Source organism: Erithacus rubecula (genome assembly GCF_903797595.1).
Source record: "Erithacus rubecula genome assembly, chromosome: 24".
In the NCBI taxonomy this organism is placed as follows: Eukaryota; Metazoa; Chordata; class Aves; order Passeriformes; family Muscicapidae; genus Erithacus; species Erithacus rubecula.
This window is the reverse complement of record NC_136676.1, coordinates 723692-750112: the sequence shown is the minus strand read 5'-3', so window position 1 is coordinate 750112 and position 26421 is coordinate 723692. Positions and strand designations below refer to the sequence as shown.

At 53.3% G+C, this 26421-nt stretch overlaps 1 protein-coding gene across 2 annotated transcripts; it reads right to left on the bottom strand.

Moving 5' to 3' along the window:
• Nucleotides 1–729: 729 nt before the first annotated feature.
• PLEKHM2 (pleckstrin homology and RUN domain containing M2) lies at nt 730–25126 on the bottom strand. 2 transcript variants are annotated; one of them, XM_079326431.1, is made up of 20 exons: nt 24791–25126; nt 14696–14802; nt 14434–14543; nt 13374–13473; nt 12806–12893; nt 12157–12343; nt 9860–9919; nt 7792–8026; nt 5964–6764; nt 5641–5710; nt 5471–5561; nt 5137–5201; nt 4718–4806; nt 4000–4132; nt 3730–3920; nt 3361–3426; nt 2733–2892; nt 2346–2525; nt 2146–2262; nt 730–1807 (listed from the first exon to the last, which is right to left on the bottom strand). In XM_079326431.1, exons 1-20 carry the CDS (start codon nt 24848–24850, stop codon nt 1670–1672), a joined length of 3048 nt encoding a protein of 1015 aa, XP_079182557.1. In that variant the 5' UTR covers nt 24851–25126; the 3' UTR covers nt 730–1669. The 2 variants fall into 2 exon arrangements, with proteins under 2 accessions (XP_079182557.1, XP_079182558.1); XM_079326432.1 differs by lacking the exon at nt 9860–9919.
• Between the last annotated feature and the right edge of the window lie 1295 nt (nt 25127–26421).

The window sequence follows — 26421 nt, the reverse complement described above, 5'->3', positions numbered from 1 at the left end:
CGGGATAACATCCATACAGAAACGGAGGGAGAGGCATTTTGGGGGGCACACGCAGTCACCGAGGAGGATGAGGACTGGAAAACTCGCTGTGTCTCCGGCCGCAGTGCGAGGGGGATTTGCGGGGGGTCTCGCCCGCCTCTCCCGGTGCTTTGAAATTGGAGCTTCCTGCGGAAAAATGCTGCGGGGTGTGGCGGGTGCCGCTGTCCCGCCCCTCGCCGCGGATTCCTGTTTGTAGGGTTGCGCAAGGATCCCCTGGGACTCGGTTTACCCCACGACCGAGGCACTTCGGTGATTATTGAGGGGGAGGATGTAAGAACCCCTCCAAATCCCGGACTCCTTGCCAGTTGCTGTCCCAGTCCCAATATCCCCCAATGCTTTTGTTTTGATGTCAAAAAGGATTTATGGGGACAGTGGGTGATGCTGGGGACTGTCCCCATGGCTGTCTCTTTCTTGTCTAGACTGGACTAGATCTCTTGGATCCAGGGATATGGGACTCTCTCCTGGATCCAAGGATAAGGGCAAAACATGAAGACTCTGTGTCCCGATGTGCAATTCCTAGTTGAAGCCACGAACATGTCCCACCCCAGGGTTAATGCTGCTGGGGTTCAGGGAGGAACTGGAGGTTCACGTCCTTCCCACTTTACATCCAAATCCCCCCTTCTCCCTGCCCCAGAGCCACCCCAAAGGCTCCAACGTGAGCGCAGGAGGAGCAACAGCATAGGGCCAAGGTTGAGTTATCAAGGTCCATTTATTTGGGGAGGGGGGAAAGGAAGCAGATGTATGTACATATACATTCAGTCACGTACGTTTCCTCCCAGAAAAAGGCCCCGTGAACGTATATTACATGAGAAGGTCTCCACGTTATTGTTATTATTATTATTATTAATATTATTTAAAAGCTGGGGTTGTGCCCCAAAGTGCTCGTTGTGGAGCGCAAGTGGCAATGGGTCCTCGCTGGCCTTGGATGCAGTGAGCTGAGAAGATGGGGACATGTTTGGTGGCAGCCACGTGACAACGTCCCTCAGGACACCTGAAGAACGCGGGACTCCATCTCTTCTCCCCAGTGCACAGGGCCAGCATTCAAATCACAAACCAGCTGCTAAGATCACGTAAAACCATGTTTAAAGCCAAATATTTGGCCCTGTTCCTTCTTCCCTAGCCTCAAATCTCCTGGACAGGCTGAGAGTGATTCAGTGGTGCCTGGAGGCCCCAGAGGTCTCCAGGAGAAGGAGGCAGAGGGGTGCCATCCTCAGTGATTGTATGAGCAAGAAAACATGCATGGCAACGATTGAGTGCTCTCACCTCACCCCGACCCTGTTCGAAAATGAACAAGTCCTCAGTCCTGCTCCCCACCAGAACGGGGACGCTCGTCCCAGCCCACCCCGCTCCCACCCTCTCCCTCACTACTACTGGGATATCATTCTGTGAAAGGCAAATTATTTGCCCCGTGGCAGCTGGACAAGGAGGAAGGCGCAGGTGGTGAAGCGTCTGGCTGCTCCCCAAACCATGCTGGATGTCCCTGGCTTGGTAGAGAGCGCAGGGTCCACGCTGCAGGCATGGCCCTGGTGGGGACCAAGCGATGTCAGGAGGGTTTGGGGTGCCAGCTGGCCAGATACAGGCCCTGATCCCCAAAAATGGGCTCCCGTGAACTGTCCTCCCCTGGCCACGGTTAACACCAGGGGTCTCGCTCAGCCCGGCCCCGGCAGAGGCTGTCGCTGCGCTGCCAGGCGCTGTCGATGAGGCTCTGGGCATCCTCACATTTCTTCTTCACAGCAGCATCCAGAATGGCCTTGTGCTGGAGATCGACCTGAAACACCAGTGTGAGGTGTGAGGAGTGGAACAGACAACTGTCACTTCTCCCTCTCGCTATAAAACCACCCCAAATCCACATGGGGAAGCTGCCAGTGCCATGGATATGGTGACAGCATGGCCAACCCACATTCCTCCCACTCCCCCCGCCAGAACTGGATGCTCATGGCTTGTCTTGCCAAGCTCTAAATCCTACATGCTGTGATTACATGGACCCAGAGCAGCTCCCTGGCTCTCTTGCCCTTTGTGGGAAAGCTGGGTTCACCCTACAGGGACAAATTCATCCCTCTGCCGCCTCTCACTTGATGAGGGTATGAGGCAGCCCCACATGCTCACCTGGTAGATGTTCCTCCACACGATGTTCAGTGCTGACAGAAACCTCTCCAGTTCTGTAGTGCAACTAAAATAAAGGACCCAGGGGGGCAGGAACTCCTTGCTGTCCTGAGCAAACTCCTAAACACCAAGAGAGAGGCCAGGTGTCAGTGCGGGGTGCTTGCCCAGCCTCGGGCCAGCAAGGCCCAAAGCTCTGCACTCACCAGGATACAATACTCCTTGCCAGCCTCTGTGGAGACAGCAGTGATGTCCGTCAGCTCTGCGGTGCCCAGCGAGCGGAAGAAGCTGGTCTGGCAGTCCTCGTGGCACGTGAAAGCCTTCTCGTCTGTCAGCACCAGGCAGCAGGGAACGCATGGCGTAGGGGCAACACCCTGGGGGATCACCTACAGAGGGGTGGGGAAGGGGGGCTAAAACCTGGCATGGTGGAGCCCCATCTCCATGGGATGCCCTGTGGGGAAACCCTCCTGGCTCAGGATAAAGATGCCTGCTCCATCCTGCCAGACATTCCTGTTCCTTTCAGCAATGCCCAAGGGGCTCTGGGCAAAGGAGGGGGTCAAAGCACCCACGCTCGGGGCCCATCCCCAGCTCACCCCTTTGGAGACAGCCTGGCAAAAGTACTGCATCCAGTCTGCCATGTCCTCCTCGTTGTCAGCGCTCAGCTCCAGGGAGGGCCGGTCCGTCAGGATCACCTGGAAGGAGTGGGGCCGGTCGGTGGTGTTGGAACGCCGGCATCCCCCGCACTGCTCGCCGCTGGGAGAGAGGGGGAGCATGGAGATCAGCGGGATGAATGGGCCAGCACGAGCTGAAAACAGCCTCTGACTGCCCTCCCCAGGCAGCCCTCACCCCTGCTCCCAAGAAACACTCATTTCCCATCTGTGACATCCCCTGGGATTGCTCCAAGGACCATCTTCAGGCTTTTCACATTGCAGCAGAGCTGGATTGGAGCATAGTGGGTCTCCCAGCAGGGCTCTTGGAGGGATGCATCACCCACCCCCGAGAGGCCAAGGCCCCACCCAAGGAAGGAAATGAGCCCATTTCCAGTGGCATGCACTGGAGCCAAAATGAATGGGCACCTGCCCCCAAGGCAGCAGCAGCCGGGATTCCTGCGGCATGGACCAGGTCATGATCCAACCTAGAACCCCTCCCTGGACATGCCAAATAGCTCCTGCTCCCCAGATCCCCAATGAGTCTGGGTGCTGTGTCCTACCAGTCACTTACCCCATGTTGATGGAGAGTAGAGGGGTGACGTCCGTCCGATCTGGGTACTGGTACAAGATCCCGTTGCTGCCATTTTGGAAGATGAGAGAGGGGCTAATTGGAGTCACCTCAGCTCTGGTATCCTCTGTCTGTGGTCCCACAGCCACCCCTGCCCTGCCCTCCACCCATGCAGCCCCATGAGGTCACATTCCTGCTGCTGGGCACCCATAAACGGTGGCTTTAGCCACCGAACCGGTGGCTTGACCACTTTAAGTGGCAAGATGAGTCCTCTACACCTCCCAAGTAGCTCTGGGGCAGCAAACTGCTCCCAGCACCTTCTTCCAACAGCCCTGTCTGACCCCAGGCCTGACCCACAGCCCAAATGCCCACCTGAGCACCACAAAGCAGGGCTTCCACTGCTCCTTGCCCAGGTAGGAGGTGCCTGCCTTGTAGTGCAGGATGCCATCCTTGGTCACAGCATTTTCTGCAGAGGAGCAGCTGCTGCTGCCAGGTCCCAGCACCTCATCCATGGGGTCTTCCCAGTGAACGAGGCCATAGAAACGCACAACCACACTGCAGGCCTGTAAGAACCAGGGGATGTCAAGGGAGACTCCTGAGAGCTTTCGCCACCTGCAGTGATGGTAGAGATACCTAACTCACCTCACACTTGGACTCCTGTGCCACAAACTTTGCAAGTGCCAGTTTCTCCATGGTGGCATCCGTGAGGATACTGGGATAAGGGGGCTCCCGGCACCCTTTGATCATGGCTGACTTCAAGGAGACCAGGAAGAACCTGAGAGGGAGGCAGAAATCTCTGACAAGGCTGGGGCAAACAGCCCCTCATCTCCTTCATACATTCTGGTGCCCAAGGGCCTCCCCTTAAGCATGGGCCTCTGGTCTTCCAGGCCAAAGAGTCACAAAATCAATCTACAGACCAAAGGTAGCAGGAGGCTGCAAAGTCTGAACTCCAGAAAGGAGACGGGTGACACTTGGGAGGGGGTTATTTACTCCAGCACAGATCCCAGTATGACCTGATGGTCACCTCCTTGAGCTGCCAGCACACACAGAGATCTGGGGACATGCCTTGGAACTCAAGAGCTCATCCCTACTCAAGAGACACAAGTGACACGTGGTCTGCATTGCCCAAAGCCCCAAAGCTCAGACTAAGAGATGGGGTGACAGTTTATCCAGGGAAGATACTTTGGTTGTATCCATGCCTCAGGCATTTCCAGCTGTCAGCAGGGTTCAGCTGGTGGTATCAAACCAACCCCCAAGCCCCACACAGGTGGAAGGACTGTCATGAAGGAATGTCTCTGGAGTCTCCCACTGTCCCCAAGTCCAAGAATTCCAGAGTTCCATGTTCCAGTTCCCCACTCACTCAGTGAGAGCCACGTCGGCAGTGTCGAGCAGGAACTGCTTCCTCCGGTTGGTGCACACCAATGTCACCGTCTGCTGATCCAGCCCAACCTGTGCCACACACCAATGGTTAGGGAAGCCAGGCACAGGTTCAGGGGCAACAGAGCAGGGCTCACCAGGCTTGTGGCCCCAAGGAGAGGGTCAGTGGTTACTCCGCTGCCCATGCAAAGACATAAGCAAGGGGGGCACCCACAGAGGTGGTAGTGGAAAGGGTATCACTGCCAACTCTGCCAGTCTCAAAGGTTCATGGCCCAGAACACTCCCCATGGACACAACACGCCCATTGTGGTGCTCCTGGCACTTTCACCCCTGGACAGGTGAAAACTGACCCCCCCCACTCGCCTCCAGCTCCCCTGGGCTGCCCACCCTGGTCAGGCTCACCGAGATGTAATCCAGCTCGTTGTAGGACACGGCCTCCTCCACCATGTACGGCTTCTCCGCTGCCCCTGGCACAGACACAGAGAGCCACGTGAAGCAGGGCACAGGACCCCCTCTGCAGCAGCAGCAATGCACCTGCAAACTGAGCCTGGCAGCACAAAGCCACGGGACATGTGTCCCAGGGCTCCCAGGGGGACAAGTCCATCTGAGCTCCCTACTGTGACCACAGGACTCAAGGGAAATGGCAGTGAAGGTAATGATGGCCTAATCCATGGGCAAGCCATGTATGGAGCCTTCCTCTGTGTCACTGAGCCCAGAGGCTGTTGGGAGGAGATACCTTTCCGGATCAGGTACACATAGCAATCCGTCAGCAGGACATAGATCAGCTGCAGGTTCCCTTCCATGTGCCCCGTGCTCATTCGAATCATCTGCATGGAAAAAAGGAGCTCTCAGCCCTGGGCTGATGCAAGCACAGAGCTGATCCTTCCATTGATGGAGACCCCTTACCCTGAACAACTGCTCCTCATTCTCCCGAAAGACGTGGATCATCAGCAGGAGGAGATGGTTGTTATCCACCCTGCGGAGAGAGACAGCAGAGGATGGACATAGATGTGAGTCCAGGAAGGGCAATCCCCTTCCTTGCTGAATGTGTCCATGATTTGGGCACTTGTTAGCTCCCCAAGACCTCCTCTTCCTGACCCTTTGTGCCTCCTCTTCATCCTGGAGAAGGATGTGCTTTGCCTCCCAAACCGAGGACAAAGGGAAAAGCATCAACTTGAGCTCAACATTGTTTTGAAGCTGCTCTCCCTGCTGAACAAACCCATCCTCACCTGAACTCCGAGGGATGGGTCAGCTCCGAGGGGCTGCCCTGCCCTTCCTCCACCCCAGAGTCCTCAGCGCTGCTTGGGGAAGGGCTGGGCTGCTCCTTCTTGGGCTCACAGAGAGCCTGTGGGTTGGTGGTTTCTGTCTGGCTAGTTTGAGGTTCATCACTTGCCCTTTCAGACTCCTCTACTGCCCCAACTGCTTCTCCTTCTCTGGTCTCTTCTTCTTCTTTAGGAGCCTCAGGGCTACCAGAAACATGTGGCGGTTGGCCAGGCCCTGCAGGGTCATGGTGGCCACCACCTGGTGCAGCAGCGTTTGGACTCTCGACGGTAAATCGGTAGAAGTCCATGGGGGCTGAAATCCCCTCGCTAAAGTCGCCAGAGGACGATCCATCCGGGGTCTCCCCTGGCGTGCCAGTCCGAAAGGGCTGCCCAGGGGGCTCCAGGGCAGCGTTCCAGCCCCCGGGGTCCAGCTGCCCGTTGAGCCTGTCCATGACCTTGCTCAGGGGCTGCCCCACACTCTCCATGGACGTGTCTTTCATCTCGGGGATGCGCAGGGCCAGCGGGCCAAGGGCACCGCGCTCCCCGCCCTCCTCCGGCCCGCCCAGAGCAGCAGGGCCCCCGTCCCTCGCTGGCTCCTCCCTGTCCCTCGCTGGCTCCTCCCCGTCCCCGTCCCTGTCCCTCGCTGGCTCCTCCCTGTCGCTCAGCCCGTTGATGCCGCTGTCCCCGCTGGCCTCGGGTGCTGGACTGTTCACTGCCTCCTCAGGCTTCACCTTCTTCTTCTTGCCTGTCTTCTTCTTCTTAGCTAACCTGTGAGAGAGCAGAATGTCACCCACTGTGCCTGTTTAGGCTCTGCAACCCTTTCCCAACAACATTCCTCTGCAATTTTCCCTGCTGCAGAGAAATCCGTCTATCAAGAACATTGCTCAATGTGTAGAGCCCCTATCTCTGTGCCAGTTTTCATGGACACTTTTTCCTATCTATCCCAAAAAGAGGTGTGTCACTGCTGACACAGCACCTTGGGCTTGCTTTCAGCTGTAAAGGGATCACAAATGGCTGGGGAGCTGAAGTGACTTGTGAGAAATCCCTGGTTGAGATCAAGAGGCTAGGAAGGGAGGAGGTTTCTCGAGGTGAGAATGCCAGGTGTCCCCACCTGCCAGAAGAGGGAGATGCAGGTTGGAGCTCACTGGCATGTCCTGCCAAAGTGTTCTGGCACCCACGGAATCCAAACTGCTGCCAGGTCACCCCATCTGGGAAGTGAGCCCAGTGCTTCCCTTCCCTGTGTCTCCCATGTGAGATGATGTGTAAAACCCAGCCCTGCTCCTTCCCTGGGAAAACCTGGCATGAGAACAAAGCACAGCACAGACCTGCTGGGCAGGTTTGGGGAGTCCCCATCACTGGGTGTGAGCAGACAGAGCCCTGAGCTCTTTGTCTGCATTGAGAGCTCTGAGGGATCCCTTGGGGATCTCCCCTGCAGGAGCCAAATACCCGAATACTGGCCAGGAGCTCTGCAGATGCATCTCCTGCAACAGGTTTGGCCACAGTTCACTGACAAACAGGAGGAGGGACAGGATGGGAGAGAAGATCCAAGCCCCAGAGCCGCTGCAAAGCTGCCACCAGCTGGAGAGAGCCCCAAATAAACACTTGTGGACTACTCTGAGCCCTCTGACACACACACTGACAGGGAAAGGGGGCAGTGTGAAATCGGCCCAAGGGATCCAGCCCAGCCCCATGGGGCTGACTGAAGGCTGCAGCAGAGACCGTCCTCGCTGGGTAGGAGAGGTGGCTCATCCTCAACACCCATCACCTCTCCCGAGGCCAGCAGCTCTGCCCCTACCTGATGACCTCCAGCTCCGTGCAGCTCTCGGACTGGTCGGTGCCCTCGGGGGTGGCCCCGGCCCTTTCCCGGGCAGCCGCGTGCACGGGCGTGGTGTCGGCGGAGGACGCTGCCTCGGCCCTGTCCTCGTTGAAGGGGTTGTGGCGCTGCGTGGGGCTCCTGGCCATGGCCCGGCTGCCGGGCGCCTCCGAGGCCGTGGAGCGCGGGCAGCTGAGCGTGTCCGTCAGGTCTCCATCTGCAGGGACAGGGTGGGACAGCATCAGCGCCAGCCGGGCTCCAGCCTGGAGCCACATCAAGCCAAGGCACGGAGCAGCGCTGGGGGCTCGGGGCACTGGGTGGGCACCACCACTGGCAGTGTCAGTGGCTCCTGGCGGGGAGGGACACAGAAGCCGGTGTGAGATCCTGCACCTGCTCTGCAGTTCAGAGAATGCCTGAACACAGCAGTCACCCAGGAGCCAGCAGCCAGATGGAGAAACAGAGGTGGTGTCTGTGGGAAGAGTCTGAGGGGTCTTGGGGCCATTGTTCCTGAGCAAGGTGACAATGAGCCAAGAGGCTGCAGCTTCTGCCCTGCCTGGGGCATGGGAAGGTGCTTGCTCAGCCCATAGAGCAGCGATCCTAATGATCCTAACATCCTAACGGGGCTGGCTGTTCTCCTCTGCTCACATGAGACACACGTGGGGACTGGAGTGTGCTGGAGAGGGGACACTGCATTCATGGGGGTCCAAGGACAGCACAGACAGGGCAGACCACAAACAGCTGGGCCCGTGTTAGTCTTCAGAGAGAAAAAGAGCAGTGGAGAAGGGCTGCAGGAATCATGCTCATACTATTATTATCGATTATGAATCCAAAATCATGGTTAAATTAAAGTTATCCATGCCCTCCCCTTTTCTCCAGCACTTTTCTGGTCAGGTGGAAGGTGTCCCTGCCCATGACAAGGGATTGGAACAAGATAATCTTTAAGGCCCCTTCCAACCCAAACCATTCAATGATTCTGTGATTCCTTTCCACAGCTGGCCAAAAAGACCCCTTGGGAAGAGAACCACAGCCCTGGCAGACTTATTTGGGGTGTAGGATTTGAGGAGGAAAATGAAAACTCTTGTAAAACTCTAATCTAGGTGTTTTTTTCTGGATGATTCCAGAATGCCACTTTGCTCCCACTGAAGAAGCTGGCCCAGAGCAGGGAGAGTGTGAGCTCAAATTCCTCAAATCCACAGGGATCTGCCTTCCCCCAACACCACTGGGCTTCAGCCTCCACCCAACACCCACACTGGAGCTGCTGGCTGCACCTTGGGTTTGGAAATCTGGTTTGTACCCTCAAGGGACAGGTTAAACCACCTCAGTGACATCCCTGCGTGTGGGGTAAGAAAGAAGTCAAGAGGGAGCATGTTAGAGCCAAGAGCAATCCACGTGGAATTCAGGCAGATTTGCCCAAAATATTCCCCAAATATTCAGGTGGTACCATTTCCATCCAGCTTTGAGCTGCAAAGGATGGAGTGTGGGTGTGTTTTCTCTGGGGGTGAAGCAGAGAGGATGCTGCTCCAGTGGAGGATACACACAGGGGCTGCATGTGGAACAAACTGCTTTAAAGTGGGCAAGTGCTCTTGGCCATAAAGGCCAGAAGTAGCTGGTAAATGGGTTTAAAAAGTGGTAAAATCAATACAAATAACAAATGTAGGGACTCAAACTGAGCATGGCCATGCATTGGATATTGTGGCTTTATGGGAGAAGTTCCCACACAGGACAGGATGATCTAGGGAAAATCTAACATCCCAAATTAATTCCCACAAAATGCCCAAAATTAAAGGCAGCAGAATTAGTTCAGCTGTTTTCTAGAGCTTTCAGGAAACCAATGATGGTGGATCAATTTTTCACCCTGTGTGCTTTACACTGAAGAGGAAATTCATGGCACGAGGGCAGCTGGCACATCCCACATTTTGGGCCTGTACAGAATTCCATCAGGACAGGGCAGCTGGTTGTTAAAGAAACAAACATGGGAACATGCAGCAAGCTCAGGGGGCAGCAATGCAGAGAGAAAACCAAAATGCTGTAAGAGATGAGCGTGTCCCACCTTCCCAGTCTCTGCTGGGCATGGTCTGCATTGCTGGAAAGACATCTCCAAAATCATAATCTACAAAAATGAGGGATAAAACTCAGGATTAGAAATACTGGTAGTGGAGAGGGAATGGGGAGAGGGAAGAGTGTGAAGGGGATTTGGGGAGGGAGAAGGGAATGGGGAGAAACAAAACAATCATCCACTGGTATCTGAAACACATGAGAGAATAGGGAATGTGGATGTGAATGGAAACCAGCTGCACTAATGGTTGTTCCTTCTGGAAGAACCATGTTATGGGAGCTACAAAGGGACCAGGGAAGAGTGAAGGCCCCACTATTCAAACTGCTGGGAAGCTAAACCAGATAAACATGTCACCTAGGGCTTGATCCTCTCTGGGAAGCAATTTGATCTCTTTGTGCCTCAGTTTCCCCACTTCACACTTACCTCCCATAGATATTGTGATGTTTGACTCATGAATGTTTGCAAAGCCAGGGATCTGATTAAAGGGAAAAACTTGTCCTCTGATCCTACAATCCTCAGTTCCACCTACACTCTCAGGGTAGAGACACGCTCCAATTGAAAAGATGAGCAGAGTAATAGTTACAGGAAAAAGCCAAATTCCTCCACACCAGAGGAACAGCAGCAATTCCTGCCCTCCTGGGTCCTGGTCCAGCATTCCTACAACAGCACCAAACCCCTCTGTGCATGGACAGACTGAGACAGAGCACAGCCACTGCCTGGACACATGGAATAGGCTGAGATTATGTGATACCCAAAATCCATCTCCAAAATCTCCTGAATCTCTACTCCAAAGCCCTGTTCTCTCCAGCATTAAGCAGCCATGCACCAGAAGGCCACAGACACCCAGTGACAGTGACAGGCAGGAGATGTCTGGCACATGACATGCTCTGCTCAGGAAGAAGCAGGAATACAAACCCAGGGATGCAGCACAACAGCTGCTTATGCAACACTTCTGGGGACAGAGAATCTTCTTCCTGTGATGTTTATTTCTAGGCTCCCCATGCTGTCTCCAACTTCCCTGGAACTCTGGAGATTTGGCATGAGCAAGTCACTAAAATCAAACCCTTTACTGAGTGCAAATGTGGTGTGCCCAAACCAGTGCTGTGCTTCCAAGTCCTTTGTTAAAATAACTCTACTGCCCATCCCAGGCTGTTCCTTCTCAGCACCTTTAAGACCTACAGGTTCTGTGTTGCCCATAAAAGGCAACTGATGACCCTTGTTTTGAGGGAACCCATCTGTATATGGGCTCAGTCCCAAATTCCCTGCACCCACCTAACAGTTCATTCCATTCCAATTCTATTCCAGAATCCCCCTTGCTCTAACTCCTAAAAATTAGGACAGGGTCAATGCATTTTGGATTAGGAAGAGCATCAGCAGAGCTGCTGTTTCATGGGAATGTGGTGGGTGCAGGACAGGAGCTCCCTGCTCTGGCTGCAGCAGATTCATGGGGCAGGTACATGAGGTACATGGGCAAGGTACATGTCAGCCCAGTTCCTCAGGAACAACAACCAGCCTCTCTGAAGGGATAAGGGGCTGAGTAGGACAATTTATCAGGTTGCTCAAGATGTATCAAGAGGAAAAACCAACACCTTTGAGACCACTGGCTGTCTTTCTCCCAGATTGCAGACACAGAGAAGAAACTGGAAACTACTCCCCACCAGGGCCAGCACATATGGGTCTCTGGACTGTGAAATAAACAGTTAAAAACATCCCCTGCAGCCCTGTGCCCCTGCTGAAGCCACATTCAGACACAGCCACGGCCTTCACTTTGTGGGGAGATTCCTCCAGCTCTTGCTAAAACCCCCAGGATGGGAATGTGGCCCGGGGTGCCTGCAGGGAAAGTCCTTCTCTCCCAGTCTGATGCATACAATCAGCACAGAATGGTTTGGGTTGGAAAGGACCTTAAAGCTGACCTAATTGCACCCCTGCCATGGGGAGGGACACCTTCCACTATTCCAGGCTGCTCCAGCCCTGTCCAGCCTGGCCTTGGACACTTCCAGAGATGGGGAAGCCACAGCTGCTCTGGACAAACTATGCCAGGACCTCCCCATCCTCACAGGGAAGAGTTTCTTCCTAATACCTAATCTAAATTTCATGCATTTTCTTTTAAAACTCTCAATTTAAACCCATTCCCCCTTGTCCTGTCTCCCAAGGATGTAAGACAGGAGAAACTCCAAGCCTGGCTGCTGGATCTCTGGCTTTGGTCTCTCCCAGTCTAAAATCTGCTGCCTTATCTGAAGGGGATGTGAGAAGAACACAGCCCTGCCCACGCTGCCCCCAAAACCACTGACCCTCACTGGATGGAGCAATGGCACTGTCATCCCATTCCAGGTTGGTGGAGGTGACAGAGTTGAAGGAGTTGAGGGAGAGGCTGTCGGAGCCGTGCACGGAGCTGGGCAGGCGCTCCTCAAAGTCCAGCAGGTACTGAGGCTTGTAGTAATCCGGCATGTATGGGGCCAGATCCAGGTAGGGAGCATCCTGCAGGGCAGGGAATGTGCTCAGAGTCAGGCTCCATCACTGCTGGGCAGAAATGCCACCCCACCAAAACACTGGAACTGTCCCTTGAAGGTCCCTTCTCAGTGTCCATCTCAGAGGAAACCCAGTGTTTTGCTAAGGGTTACCCAGTGGATTCGTGTTTTCTGGAGGGACACCAGCGTTTCATACTACACTTGCAGAGCTCAGCTCCTTTATCTCCATCAATCTGCCCTGCAGCTGCCTTGTTCCTCCTCCAAACAGTGAACAAGTGAGCAACAGGAATAAGCCCCATCATTGTATCCCCAAAGACCTAAAAGTCTTTCCCAAATCATCAGCTTTGTGTTTTCAGCTAAGGTCAACAGGAAGGTCCATCCTGGACCAAGCAGTGGGATCTGTCCCACCCTGGACCTCCCCTGCTCCACATTCCCACTCTCCCAGAGCCAGAAGAACAGATCAAACACTGACCAGGTCCAAGTCAAAGCGGATGAACTCCAGCCCAGACACCAGTGTTAAGAACAAGGTCAGATGATCGTGACTGCAGACCAGGGCGTTCCTGCCACAGGGAGAACAAAAGAGCTTTACAGATGTGGGAAAGAGGAGGAGCAGCTTCAAGGGCCCTTCTGTTTCTTTGGGGGCATCTCCAAGCTGCCACAGATCGGCCCCAGAGCTGGCAGCCCACTCCTTGCCGTGGACAGCCACTATGTGCTTGTCCCCAAACTGAGCCACAGTCACATTTCCAGGTGTCCAGCAAACCTGGGTGTCTGCACAGGAGCTCCTTGGAGATAATGGAGAAATATAAAGGGGACTGCAGAGAAAAAGCAGGAACTAGGAAAAATGCTTGCAGGGCCTCATAGAGGTAAGAGAACAGTGCATTTACGTCCAGGACCTTTAAATTAACCATGTAAATCTCACAAGAAAAAATAAAAATCAAGCCCTGAACAACTGCTTGCCCCCCCACTGGCAAATTTAGGCTGGCTTCTGACAAGGAGGTATGTCACACATTGCCCAAAGGAGAAGGAGTTGGGATACTCACTTGACATAGTACTTGTGCAGCAGGCTGAGGTTCTCCTGGAACAGCCTCAAGTAGCTCTCCAAGGAATTTTCGTTGAGGGCAAGGTACAGCCAGGCCCGGCCTGGAAACAGAGCAGCAAAGAGATTTATCTGGAAACACCTGAGAAGAGACACAAGTCTAGAAATAGTCATGAATTAGTTAAAACCCCTCAGATCATTAATTCATATCATTTGAGGGGAGCAACTATGAGGGAAATCTCGTGGGGGGGGGAGGTGGGGGGGTGGAAATGCCAGTGAGAGATCCATGACTTGGAGTAAAATTGGTGGGAGACAGGTGAAAAAGTAGTCACACCACTGTGTCTCTCCAGCAAGATGGGAGCCCTGAGAGAAATGCCAGGAGAGGCAGAGGGAGAATCGCTGTCAATCAGCCCAGGTGAGATTTGACACACATTCTGGTGCAGAGAGAGGTGACAGTAGAGTCTGCACTCAGCTCTGCTCTCACCAGTGCAGGCCCAGGACATTGCAGGTGCTTGGATAAGCAGGCACAGTGGATCTGGGCATGGTCCTGCATCAAAAGTGGCCTCGATGGTCCCAAACTTCTGCTACGGAAAACTCAGAGCACGGAAAATGCAGAATCATGTACATGACTGGTACACCAAGATGTGGGGTGAGAGGGGATGCTCCCATCTGCCAGGAACCCTTCTGAGGCCACAGCTCCTTGGGTTCAGGGCAGCAGAAGCTGGGCTACACCTCAGCACACGAGGCACAGTGACATTACTTCAGAGAACTCATGGGGCCATGGCAGGACTCCCATCTCCTTGGCACAGACTGCCCAGGGAAGTGGTGGAATCACCATCCCTGGAAATAGTGGCACTTTAGTGGTGGACATGGGAGTGCTGGGCTAATGGTAGGACTTGATGATGCTAGAGGTCCTTTCCAACTCTAATGCTTCTGCAATTTCTTTGCCTGCAACCTGGATTCCAATGGCTCCCTCAATCTACCAGCAGCCCCAACTCCTCAGCACAACCTGGGCCTCCTCAGGTGCCCCCAAACCCAGAGCTGGGGACACTGTGGATACTCACTGCGTCCCAGGTTGGTGGCCACGTGCTGCAGCACTTCAATCTGTTTGATGGCCTCCCGGCGCGTGAAGTGAACCACCAGCACCCAGTACCCTGAGGAAAGATCTTGCAGTCTGGAGGAAGAAAAATTGCATAGGAAAATTAAGCAAAAGTTTCATTACCTCCACCCCAATCACTGCCTAGATGCACTCCCCATGCTGAGGCTCCACACCAGTTTTTTTTTCCATGGGGAAGAGCAGCACCCCAAGGCAAGCTCCAGGCTCACCCATAGAGCAGAGCGTGGTCCAGGTGCTCACAGAGCCGCTGCAGGACCTTGTCGTGGTTTCTGATGGCTGGCGTCTCATCTTCACAGGCAGCAAAGTAGCTCTGCAGCTGCAAAAAGAAGAGATGGGATGGCTGGAATGTCCTTCTCCAGCCCATGAGGAGCAGGTGGAGGTGCCAAAATGCTTATATCCAGCATTAAACAGATTTTTGTGATCTCTCAGCTTGCTAAACTTTATTGCAGGTTTTACTTATGGGGAGCAGCTGATGGTTTTGAGAGGACCCTATAGGCAATAACTACAGGGAGAACCGTGCTCAGTGTCCCCATGTCTCCCAGCCCAGCAATGCCAGGGGGGCTGCACAACCAAGTTCCCTGATGGTGAGCAGCCTCTTCTCTCCCAGCCAACACTACCAGACCAGCAGGGCCTGGTGGTTCCTCTGCAGCCACCACAGAGTGGTTCAGAGCAGAAATAAACCCCAGCTCTGTTCTGCTTCTGGCTCTGTCATGGATGAGGCCTCTCCTTGGTTTTGCTAGAAATCCCCTTGCACCCAAATCCTATATTCCTTCCCAGCTGACCCACAGGCCTCCTCCTGCCCCCAGAGCTTACAGATCTATTTAGGTCCTGTCTCACACATCCTTGGCATCCAAGCAGGGAGATTACTCTCCCGGGATGTAATCTCAGCTGGACAAGCCATTGCTGTTTGCTGGCAACAAACAAGAACAGCTTAGCTGAGCCACACTAATATCATAGACAATATAAATGTTATTTTAGTGACCTGACATGTCTTTGCCAAACCTCACTAGATGACAGAGGTGTAAAATCCAAAAACTTGACATTATTTGCTTGTCAAATCTGACCTGTCTCTCAAAACAGGTTTCTCTTCCAGAATTATTACTCCTTTTGGCTAAATCATGCAGTCTTGATGTGAAGTTACCCAGGGGTCAGAGAACATCTCAGGGCCCCTGGAACCAGTCCCAACAACACCCTTAATAGTATGAACAGATCATGCTCCAACACCCTCCTGGCCTGAAGACCTTGAATCCCTCTGTAGCTCTTAGGTAAGATGGAAAAGCCAGGCATGTTCCTGCCTGGAGCTGGTCCCAGCTTTTAGAGAGAAAAACCTGCTGAGCCTGGAGAATTGCAGCCAGAGCTCCCTGTCCAATGGCACCTGCTCTGCCTGTCCCTGTCCCAGCAGGTGAACCTCCTGGGAATGCAGATACACAACGAGGTGGTGTTTGCAGAGGCACCTGTGGGTGTTCCAGAGATCCACAGGGCCTTTCACAACACCCAGGTGAGACCTGGCACATTTCAGCTCAACAGCTCCTATCCATTTTTGGGAGGAAGCTTTTCCAGAAGATTCCCACTATTCATAGACAGCCCAGACTGAAGCAGAGAGGAAAATGCCCTAAAATCCCACTATTTAAGAAAAATTGCAGAAGGTGCTTGCAGACAGCTGCAGCAAGAACACCAGAGGAACAAACAAACCCATAATGCAGAGCCATATCCCTCAGGTGATGGATAGATGGAGTCATGGGGATGATCTCCAAGAGCTGGAGCTCACTAAAATATCCAAATTTTGGGAAAATTGAGGCAGAAACAAAGATCTCACAGAACATGAGCCAGAATTTGAAGGCAGAAATTCCCAACTTGTCCCAACCAGGCTGCGGGCTCTGTAGGGAGCTGGGACACCCTTGGAGGAGGTTCTGGGTGTTTCTGCAGGCTCTGTGCTAGAAATGCAGCTGTGGGGGAGAGCTAGGGGGAACAAGAATAAATCAGGCATTTCATTAGCTCACCACTGAAAAAAAGAGACAGCTAGGAGAGATCAGTGTGGAGGGAACTTGGAGCCTGTGCCTCTTACTGGAGGAATTCCTCGTGACAGATACACTCCAAGGCTGGGTAGCAGAAGAGATGAGGAAATAGAAGTATTTCCTCTTTTTTCTTTCCTCCTTTCCCCTAAAATAACTCAGAACTTTGTCATGCTCCTTCCTGCAGCCAGTGCACAACTCCCATCCCCTCTCCCTGGATCGACCCCTTCCTGTCATCCAAGGGTGCAAATTATTATCAAATGGTGGCTGTCTCCATCTAAAAAATGGATTTTTCTGCCTTAGAAAAGCCCAACCTTCCTCCAGGAAGCAGTTTAGGTTTTGAAGGGCTCATTCTATGTTACACCAAGGGTTGGTGTCCCTTCTAGCTGCTCTGTAAGGAGCACTGAGCCTCCTGCTCTACACAAATCAGCTCCCCCTGCATCCCTGCTCCTGGAGAGGCTGCTGGAAAACCTGGCCCCACAGCCATACTCAGAGCAACCCACTCAAAGGGCTCAACCTCGTACCCGTGGCACATCAGGAGCCAGAGGATGAGCTGGTATGACTGTGCTCTGCTCAGCCATGGGGTCACAGCAGCACAGTGGGCAGGAAACGTGTGCTCAGCAGTCTGGAATTGGGATTCTGGCACTGTGAGTCAGTCATGGCCTTTCTGAGGGTCACAGGGAAGCCACAAGGGATCACTCCCACTGAGATGTGCCACCACGTCCCCATACAGCACTGTGCTCAGGGATGGTGCCATCCCAGCATCCCTCCAAAATAAACACTGCCAAATGATTCCAGCACCCAGCCAAGGGCAGGCATGGCTCACTGGAGCACAATTCCCAAAAGAAATCAGCCAGGTGAATCCCTGCCCAGCCACCCTGTCCAGGGAGGAAACAAGACACAGCAAGCCTCAGGATCTCCTGGGTGGAGTCATCCCTCCAGCCAGGGTGGGGAAAGACTTGCAAAAGCTGATGGGGAGGTGTTTCAGGCTTGGGAAGAAGGGTGAAGACACACAGAGAAAAGTTAGGATGAAACAGCTTTCCCAACTGGGGAACAAAGTGCAGCTGCACCATCTTTCAAAGATCCAGTGCTTAGCTGGAAATTTGCAGGAAATACAACCACGAGCATCATGAAGGATGATCCCAGCACCTGCCCCCTGAGCATGGTGATGGCAGGAGTGATATGGCACTGCCCCAAAAAATGGCATTTTATGGAGTGTTTATATGGAGTCCCCTGTAAGCTGTTATAAACACACATTGATAATTGAACCATCCTCTCCTTCTGCAGTCAGACCTGTCTGGGAGGTGGTGACCAAACTTCATGAGGCATCCACAAAGCAGCTTCCTGACACAGCTGGGCAGTGAGCTGGGCTGGAGCCAGGGAGGTCAGGAAGGAGGCAAATAATTGGGTTAAAAACATCATCCGTGGGTTTCTGGGGAGATGCTCTTTCCCTCTTCTCCTCTGCACCCCAAATCCAGAAGGAAGGGCTGAAGGCTGGCTTGCATGGAGGAGTCATGAGGGGCACAGCAGTGCCTGGAGCCCTGACCCAGGGCTATTTATAGACATTCCTGTGGCCAAAATAAGCAGTGCTGGCATGCAAAAGGCATCCTGGCTATACATCCACTGTGAGCACTCTGCAGCCCTGAGCAACTCTGAGCACCAGGGCTCGTGGGACAGAGCCTCTCTCTGGCAGGGAGAGGCCCACAAGAGCCCAGCCATGGGCTCAACACATCTGGGAGAGCCTGGAGCACAAGAGTGTTTGTCCAACAGGAACAGACACCTGGCTACACTCACCTGGGAAACACTCACACCTCAACCCCACTGAGGAGGAGGATTTAATTGCTGTTTATCAATCACAAAGTCATTTTTCTAGCAGTGGCACACCCTGGCACGCTGGCATACATGAGAGAGGCTCCTCCTTGCACAGTTTTATAACCTATTAATTCCAATGGTTCTCAATGAGTGTGAAGCTTTCCAGGCTGATCTGTAGAGCTCTTACGTTGCAAGGAAAGCAAAAAAATAATCAGAGAGGTGTTCTGGAAAGCCCATTACCCCAAATCCAATCGTTCTTGTGGTGGCCTTGAAATCCCTTCAGTAATTCCAAAAATTCACTGGACACTGAAATAGTCTCCTGACATGTTCAACTCTGGCCACAACCCAACTGAGTCCACATCTCCCCTCTGTAAATCTGCCCTGCAGATGTTTCACCAGCAGCTTTCCAGCATCAATTCCATGTCACTTGTTCTGCTTGGCATTTCCCTGGCAGGACAAACACGGTAAGAACAACAAACACCCTTTGCATTCCTCAGCTCCTTAACTGGGATGGGAGAGGGGAGAGGTGCTTCAAAACCCTCATTCCCACCCACAGCACATGGATTGAGATGAAGGGATTTTTCCCAGCTGGAAGAGCTGAGTACTCTCAGAAGCAATCCTGGTCAGTGCCAGGGAAGTGGGAAGGGCCAGGACAGACACCTCAGAACTGTCACTTTCACAACTGCTCAGGGGGTACAGACATTCAATGACAAATGGATAAAGAGGAGGCTGAACTACTGTGCCTGGAAAACTCCTAGTTTTCCATATCACCCATAAAAGAGGGCTGAATGTCATGGCAGGGGTGCTAGTCTCTCTCATACACTTGTGCAACACAAACCCCCAGCTCTAGCAGGACATTTTGGAAGTCACACACATGACCTGACCCAACACTCCTTACAAATCAGCACTGGCCTCAGCACCCAGCTTCCCACTTTGTGCACCTCACCTGATCCTGGGCTTTGTTCAAAAAAACACACCAGGCACATTCAGAGGATCAGCACCTGGAAGGCACCACGAGTGCCACTGGGGCAGTCTAAAAATGCAGAGAGACAGGAGCCTGCCACAGGTGAAGCTGAAACCCACAGCAGATTGCTCCTTGCTGGAAACACTGAGCTTTGAAGCACTCCCAATCCAATGCCAGCAAGATTGTCACCTCCTGGGACACATCCACCTCTCAGCTCACACCCCCCCCCAAGGCTTTTCTGGGGCTTTCCTTCACTATTTCTAAGCAGCAAAGCTTGCAGCAGGCAGGACCCACGTGTGGCTCAGACAAGGACAGGATTTTTTCCAGTGGGAATTTTTATGGCCTATCCTGTTCCTCTGTCACAGTGAGCAGAGCAGGGGCTGGGCACAGAATCGGCTGCAGTGGAACAGGGTCCCTGAGCTAAACAAAGGCAGGCGGGACTAACATAACAGAAAAAAACAGATTTTACAGGGAAAAAAACTCAAGTCTAGTGGCAAACACTCCAGAAATAAACAAGGTGCTGCTCTCCCAAGGAGCTGCTGCTCCCTCTCACGCAGGGTATTGAGTCCCTCCCCCTCTGCTCGCAGCCTCCTGCCCACGCTTAACTCAGTTACACCTCTTGGACCAGTTCACCAAAAGTGGGGAAAGCTGAAATCACTCAACAGACACCAAAATTGTGCAATCAGGGGCAGAGAGGCTTGGAGGCTTTCCTTTAGTTCCTTGGGAAAACCACAGCCAAATTCACCCTCCTAAACTGGCTGCTCACCGAGCAAAACACTTTGTGTTAGAGGAAGGAGAACAAATGGGATGTTTTAAGTCCCCAAATATTATCACAGCCTTGCCTACCCTCAGCTCCAGAGCTGATTTTGGGTGTTACAGAGGACAAACATCAGTTTAGGTACCTGCAGAACCCAATCCCCTTGAAATTGTAGATGGTGAACCCTGGATCATCACCAGACCTGTGGTGGTGTAAGTGTGACTACCAGAGTGGCTCCCGGACAGCCAGGCAGGGAAGTTTCCTGATCAGTGAGATCAGGCAAGAGGAATTTCTAAAGAGATAAACCCTAAATACACAAGCAACCCAAGCAATACACAGCTGTGATGAGAGCAGAACCACAGCCCCACAGAGACAAAGCCCCTGGAGGCCCACCAAAACACATCTGTGGACTTGCTAAAAGCACCTGAGTGACCCCATGTCTTGTCTTCATGGACAACTCAGGAGTTCCATGAGATGGTGTTACCTTCACCCACAGGCTTTTGGCAGCTTGCAAACCTGGTTACTATAGGCCAAGGAACATGCAGGGCTACCCTCTTAATGTGGTCCCTGCAGCAGTAACAGATGTGGCCTGGAGAGATGTGAGTGAACAAGATGAAAGACCCTGGCAGAGATAAAACCCCTGTGGTCTTTGAGCCAGAGAGATGCCTCCCAAAAGGGAGCAAGACTTTGGCTGTTCTCACATCTCCAGAGCTGCTGCCTCCAGCCACAGCAGCTGGGCTAAATAAACCCAGCCAGGCAGAGATGAGCACGTTCCTGATGTGATTTGAGTAGGAATGCTCCACTCCAGCACTCCCTGCTCCTCTCCAGGACATGAGGCCACTAAGCCATGCCCAAACCCACCCTCCCTCACCTCTCTCTGCAGGAGAAGCAGAGGTGTCACAAGGCAGAGCTCAGCAGCACAGGAGACTGCAAAGGTATTTCAAAGGTACAGAGCTAAAAATCCAACCTAGAGACAGGCAGCAAAGGCTCAGCATTAACTTGCTGTGAGGGCAGTGGAAACCTTCTCAAAGTCATGCAGAAACGGAACAGAGCCAGAGCTTTTGGCAAGAACTCCTGCAATGTCAGCAAAAACCACTGCCCCACCTGATTGACATGCACCAAGGATCAGCTGCTCCAGAGTTCATGGCAATGTGTGTCCTTCAAAGCCAGCAGAACGGCCTGAAAACTGGAGAAGAGCTCCAAAATCTGGGATTCTAACCTCCTTTCTGATTATACATTCAGCTCCTGGATTTGTCAACAATAATACTATTTAAGGACTTTGCATTTTCACCATCTAATCCCAAGTAGGAGAGCACTAAACCCCTCCTGAACCCAGGGAATATTCAGGGAAACCCAAGAGAACACAAACCACCAGCTTCATGGACCAGGGAACCTGTGGCAGCTCATGTTTACCAAGAATTGCTTGGCCAAGGATGGATTTGAAGTTGTTGGCATTTCTGGTATGTTTAGAGTCCACCTGGGCAGCACCAGGAAGCTGCCCTCATCCCACTGCCACCACACACAGCAGCATCTCCTAGAAGGAAACAAGCACTTGAATGAACAATAGGCTGCACACTGAGCCATAATGTTCATCCCCAGCCTTCTGCTCCAATAAGACCCTAAATCCTTGCAAAAAACAAGGGTTATGCATCAATTTGTGCAGTAATGTGAGCTGGAGCACAGCCCTCTTAACAGAAGGGGAACTGAGTGGGAAAAGGGAAAATAAACAGTCACAAGACAGAATTAACACTGTCCATGTGTGCAGAAAGCATCACCCTGTGAATTAATTTGTAGCTCCCAGGGAGGACACAGAGGACAAGTTGTAGATGGGAAATCAAAACCATGCTCCAAGTTCCTTTGGAACTGAAACAGGAACCCAGCTCCCCAGTGTTGAGCTTTCTCAGCCTCTCCTGCAGCCATCAAAAGCAGAAACCTCTTGGCATCTCTCTATTTTGTCTAAGTTAGCTGTTTTCCCTCACTTTTTTCAGTGAAGGCCTGACTTCACACCTTCAACCTCACACCTCTGAAATCCACAGCAGAGCTACCACTGATCTCTCCCTGGTACCTGGGAACAATACAGAGAACTCCACAGGATGGAATTACCCTCTCCAAGCCACTTTTTCATCTGTGCTCCATCCCTCATGTCTTTCCAGGAAAATAAGAGAAATGGTCCTAATCACTGAGGTTTGAGGGATTTGCTTGGAATTAAAGCTTTTTTTTTTTTTTTTTTTTTGTGAATTTGTACAGATTTCACCCATTGCTTGTGCTCTGCTCCTCCCTCCCTAAAACCCAGCAGCACCTGGTAAAAACTGAAAATACAGCCATGTACAGTCACAGCCCTGAGTGTCAAACCCTTTGCAGGGCTGTGCTGCTGTTTCTCTCCTTCTCCATCCGAGGCTGCCAAGCACAGGGTAACTCCATGAAAATAAGGCTGTTTCCTCCTCTTTGGGTCTGCAGTTGAGAAAAATAAAACCCCCAGCATCACCATAGCCACATTTAAATCCTCCATTCCACACCTGCACTGGTGGTGAAAGTAAGAAGTGAGCAACCCACAGTGAGGAAGCTTTAGAAAACAGCAGCAGGATGCTTGGAAAACCCTCCAAGCCCCATGACACAGCTTCAGCACCAAGGAGTTACTCAGGAGGAGGTTGAGGGACAAGTAGGATTTCCCAGCACAAAGCCACTTGCTCCCTTAACCTATTACTTTACTCTTGCCACTCACAGGAAAAAAGAGGATCAGGGATTTCCGGCTGAAGTGGAAGGGGTAAGCACTGGGAAAAATGAGCAGCTCCATAGTGATTTCCCTGAGGAAGGAGAATGGCATCCTGGGGGTAAAAAAGCAGGATGGAATTTCACCACAGTCTGAGTTTGGTTTCACTTGAGTGGTAGAAATTAATCCATCAGGCTGAAGTAGGCTCCTACACTCCCCAGAGTTTTGCTCTGAACAAGAATGAAGAGACGGGATTAGAAAATTCCAAAATTTTCACTGCTGGACCAAGACATGAGTTGGCAGGGATCAGGCAGGCCAAGGTGTGTTGACAGAGCTGGAGCTGAAGAGTCCTCTTCGATCACACCAGCAATTAAAATAAACATCATGTTGATTTTTTAGCATTTCCAAACATGATCTTCCAAGGATTTTCTGAATGCAAATAAATTATGTCAAACCAATCCTGTGTGCAAAGTTGTATTCCTTATATATACACAGGGAAACTGAGGCAGAAGAATAGCAGAGACTTGTGATAGAGCTCAGATTAGGCTGAACATCCACTGATTTCCAGATAGATATATATACGATTATCCTTAATTTTTAGAGGATAAAAAGACAAGAGATCAAAAGTGTGATCATCCACAGAAGAAAAATGCCAGGAGAGATTTGCATATCCATCCTACATCCCAGAGGCAGTATCCAGCCATCCCTTTCTTAACAGCACCAGGAACTCACTCATGCTGGTCTTCATAAAACAAGTTTTCATGGATGAATCTGTCAGGACACACCGCAGAGCACAGGAAAGCTCCTATTCCATAAGGCAGAGGAAACCCAACAACTGGAGAAACCACAGCAAGTCCAGACAGCCTTTCCCCCAAAACTTGGAAAAACATAAATGAAACTCCCGTTGCCTCCTCAAATGGAGCAGGGGTTCTTTTTCAAGGTTGGCTGGAGCTCATGTGGGCCAAACCAAAACTTCCAGCATGTCCTTACAACTCACTCCTTTAGCCTTCCCAAAGATTCCAGCATCCTGGTCCTGTCTGTGCCAGCTCACGGATGTTTCCACCACCACTGTGGGCTTTAAGGAACCATCCGAGAAGAAACAAGGGGCAAGGAGAAGGTGACGTGCTCAGAGCCCTGTTTTGAGGGCACAGGGATGAACCACACATCCCTTGTGTATGTGGGGAGAATGTCCCAAGTCCTGCCCCTCTATCTGGTGCCCCCGCAGGACATGCCTGGCTGGAGGCAGAACCTCTAGAAAGATGGTTTTAGGCTGGACTCCAAATCCCTCCTGAATAGAACCCCAGGAAAAAGGACAATTCTGTTCTTTGAGAGGGGGACCCCCGACAGGAGAATCCCAGTATATCCCAACCAGCTAAGACAGAGGGTCCTGGGAGTGACCCTGGCAGTGTCCCTTTGGCAGAGTGACTCCCCACCCCAGATGTGCCATCCCCACTACCAGAAGGACTCTGTCCAACCTCACACCGTCAGCACAGGGAGTCTCCAAAGACAGTCCCAGAAGTGTTTACTTCTGGCAAAGGGGATGCTGGGTGCCCTTGACCCCACACTCCTGTCCCAGAGTTCATCAGTATCCCTGGGATGTTTCTTGGGTGTGGGGGTCTGTAGGATTGTCCCCCAGCCCTACGCCTCAGGCAGCGGGTCCACAGGGACCCGTACTTCAACCCTACAGTCATGGCAGTGGTGATTGTCTGGGGGATCCCCAGGAGCGTCCCCCAGCCCTGCACTTCTGCAGACACAGCCCCCACTGGCACCCTTGGGCAAAGAGGAGTCCCCAGGGCTGTCCTGGAGCTGTCCCCAGGCCCACAGCCCCACCTCAACCACAGGACAGTAAGGGGTCCCTGAGATGTCCCCGGGCCCAGCACAGGGGAGTCCCCAGGGCTGTCCATAACACCGCCACCACAGCACAGCACCGGCCTACGCTGTCCCAGGGCTGTCCCCAACCCCGCAGCCCCGGCCCAGGGATTCCCCAGGCCTAGTCCTTCCAGCAGCGAGGGTCGGTATCCGCAGCCCCCGCCGAGCTCCCGCTCTCACCTTCTTGACGGAAAGGGAGATGTTCTCCAGGATGCGGTCCTTCACCTCCGCCGGCTCCATGGCGCCTCCGCCCGCCGCCGCCGCCGCCGCCGCCCGCCGCGCCCGCCCGGCGCAGGCCGAGCGCCGTCCCGCCCGCCGGGCCCGCTCCGTCCTGCCGGCTCCGTCCTGCCGGCTGCCCCGGCCGCCCCCGGGCTGGGGCTCCGCGGCGCTCAGCGCGCCATGGCCGGGCGCGGGGGCGAGCGGGCCCCGCAGCAGCACAGCGGAGCCGAGCCGCGGTGGGGCCGCGCTCCGCCGGGAACTGAGGTCACGGGAAAGGAGGGAGGGACGGAGGGAGGGAGCGGGCGGCGTTGCCCGCCCCGGGCTGCCAACGGGACCGCCCCGCCCGGGGATGCGGAGCGGCCAAGCCCGGACGAGCGCGCCCAGCTGGGACGAACGCGGCCGAGCCGAACCGAACCGAACTGAACAGGGCCAAGCGGAGCCGAGCAGAGCCGAACCCGGCCCGGCCGAGCCCAGCCCGACCGAACAGAGCCGAGTGGAGCCCAGTCGGGTCGAAGCCAGCCCGCCCAAATGGCGCCCGCAGCGGTGGCGGTGGGACCCTCGTGACCCTGCGAGGGGACTGTGAGGGGAGATGGCGGTGGATCCCTCATGAGCCCCTGAGGGTAGATGGTGTTGGAGACAGCTGAGGGGATGTGAGGGGATAGTGAGGGCACTCGAGGGGATGTGCCACTGCGGACAGTGAGGGAAGGTGGCACTGGGTTCCTCACAGCCCAGGGCTCAGTGAGGGGATACGAGGGCATATGATGTTGAGGACAGTGAGGGCATATAGGGAGGTAGCCCTAGTCAGTCACAGCCCTGGGGTTAGTGAGGGGACGTGGGGGCACATGGCACTAGGGACACTGAGGGGCATGAGGGGAGATGGCCTTGGGTCTATCATGGCCCTGACCTCAGTGAGGGGAGATGGCATTTGGGACTCCACGACACAGTGAGGGGACACAAGGGGAGATGGTGTTTGTTCCCTCACAGTCCAGGAGGACAGGAGGGGACAGCGCTGTTGGGTGCCTGCTGAGTGGACACACAGTGTGTGATTAATAAATTCTTCACAGAAAGTTTTACCCTGTCTCTGCTCCCGTTCTTGGTCCTGCCCCGTCCCCGCTCTCGCTGCCGTCCCCGATCCCATTCCCGATCCCGCGGGAGGGAGGGGATGCTGCCCGTGGCTTCAGCCCCGCACTGGGATCCTGGGCAGAGCAAGTGGCTTCACAGGGATAAAAATTCCAGGGGACATCCCAGCGGTTAAAGTTGTATGTTTTTATAAATGTTCCCGGTTGTCTGTAATGTTAATTGTTAATGTTAAATTCTTGGCCTCACCCTGTTCTCGGCCCCCAAGTGTTTTATCCCATACCCCTTTCCCCTCTCGTCGAGTTAATGCCCTTGCTGCCTCCCTAAAATGGCGCCTATGACAGAGGAGGAGTCAGTGTAGCACATGCAAATGCAAGACGCAGAGAATGCTGGGACACCAAGCAGAGCTGAAACCTCTAAAATAACGAGCCCAAATAACATCTAAGACTGAAAATAGCGTTCCACAGATGGGAATCATAATGCAGAAGGCAAAGTCACCAGCCGGAGCTGCTTTG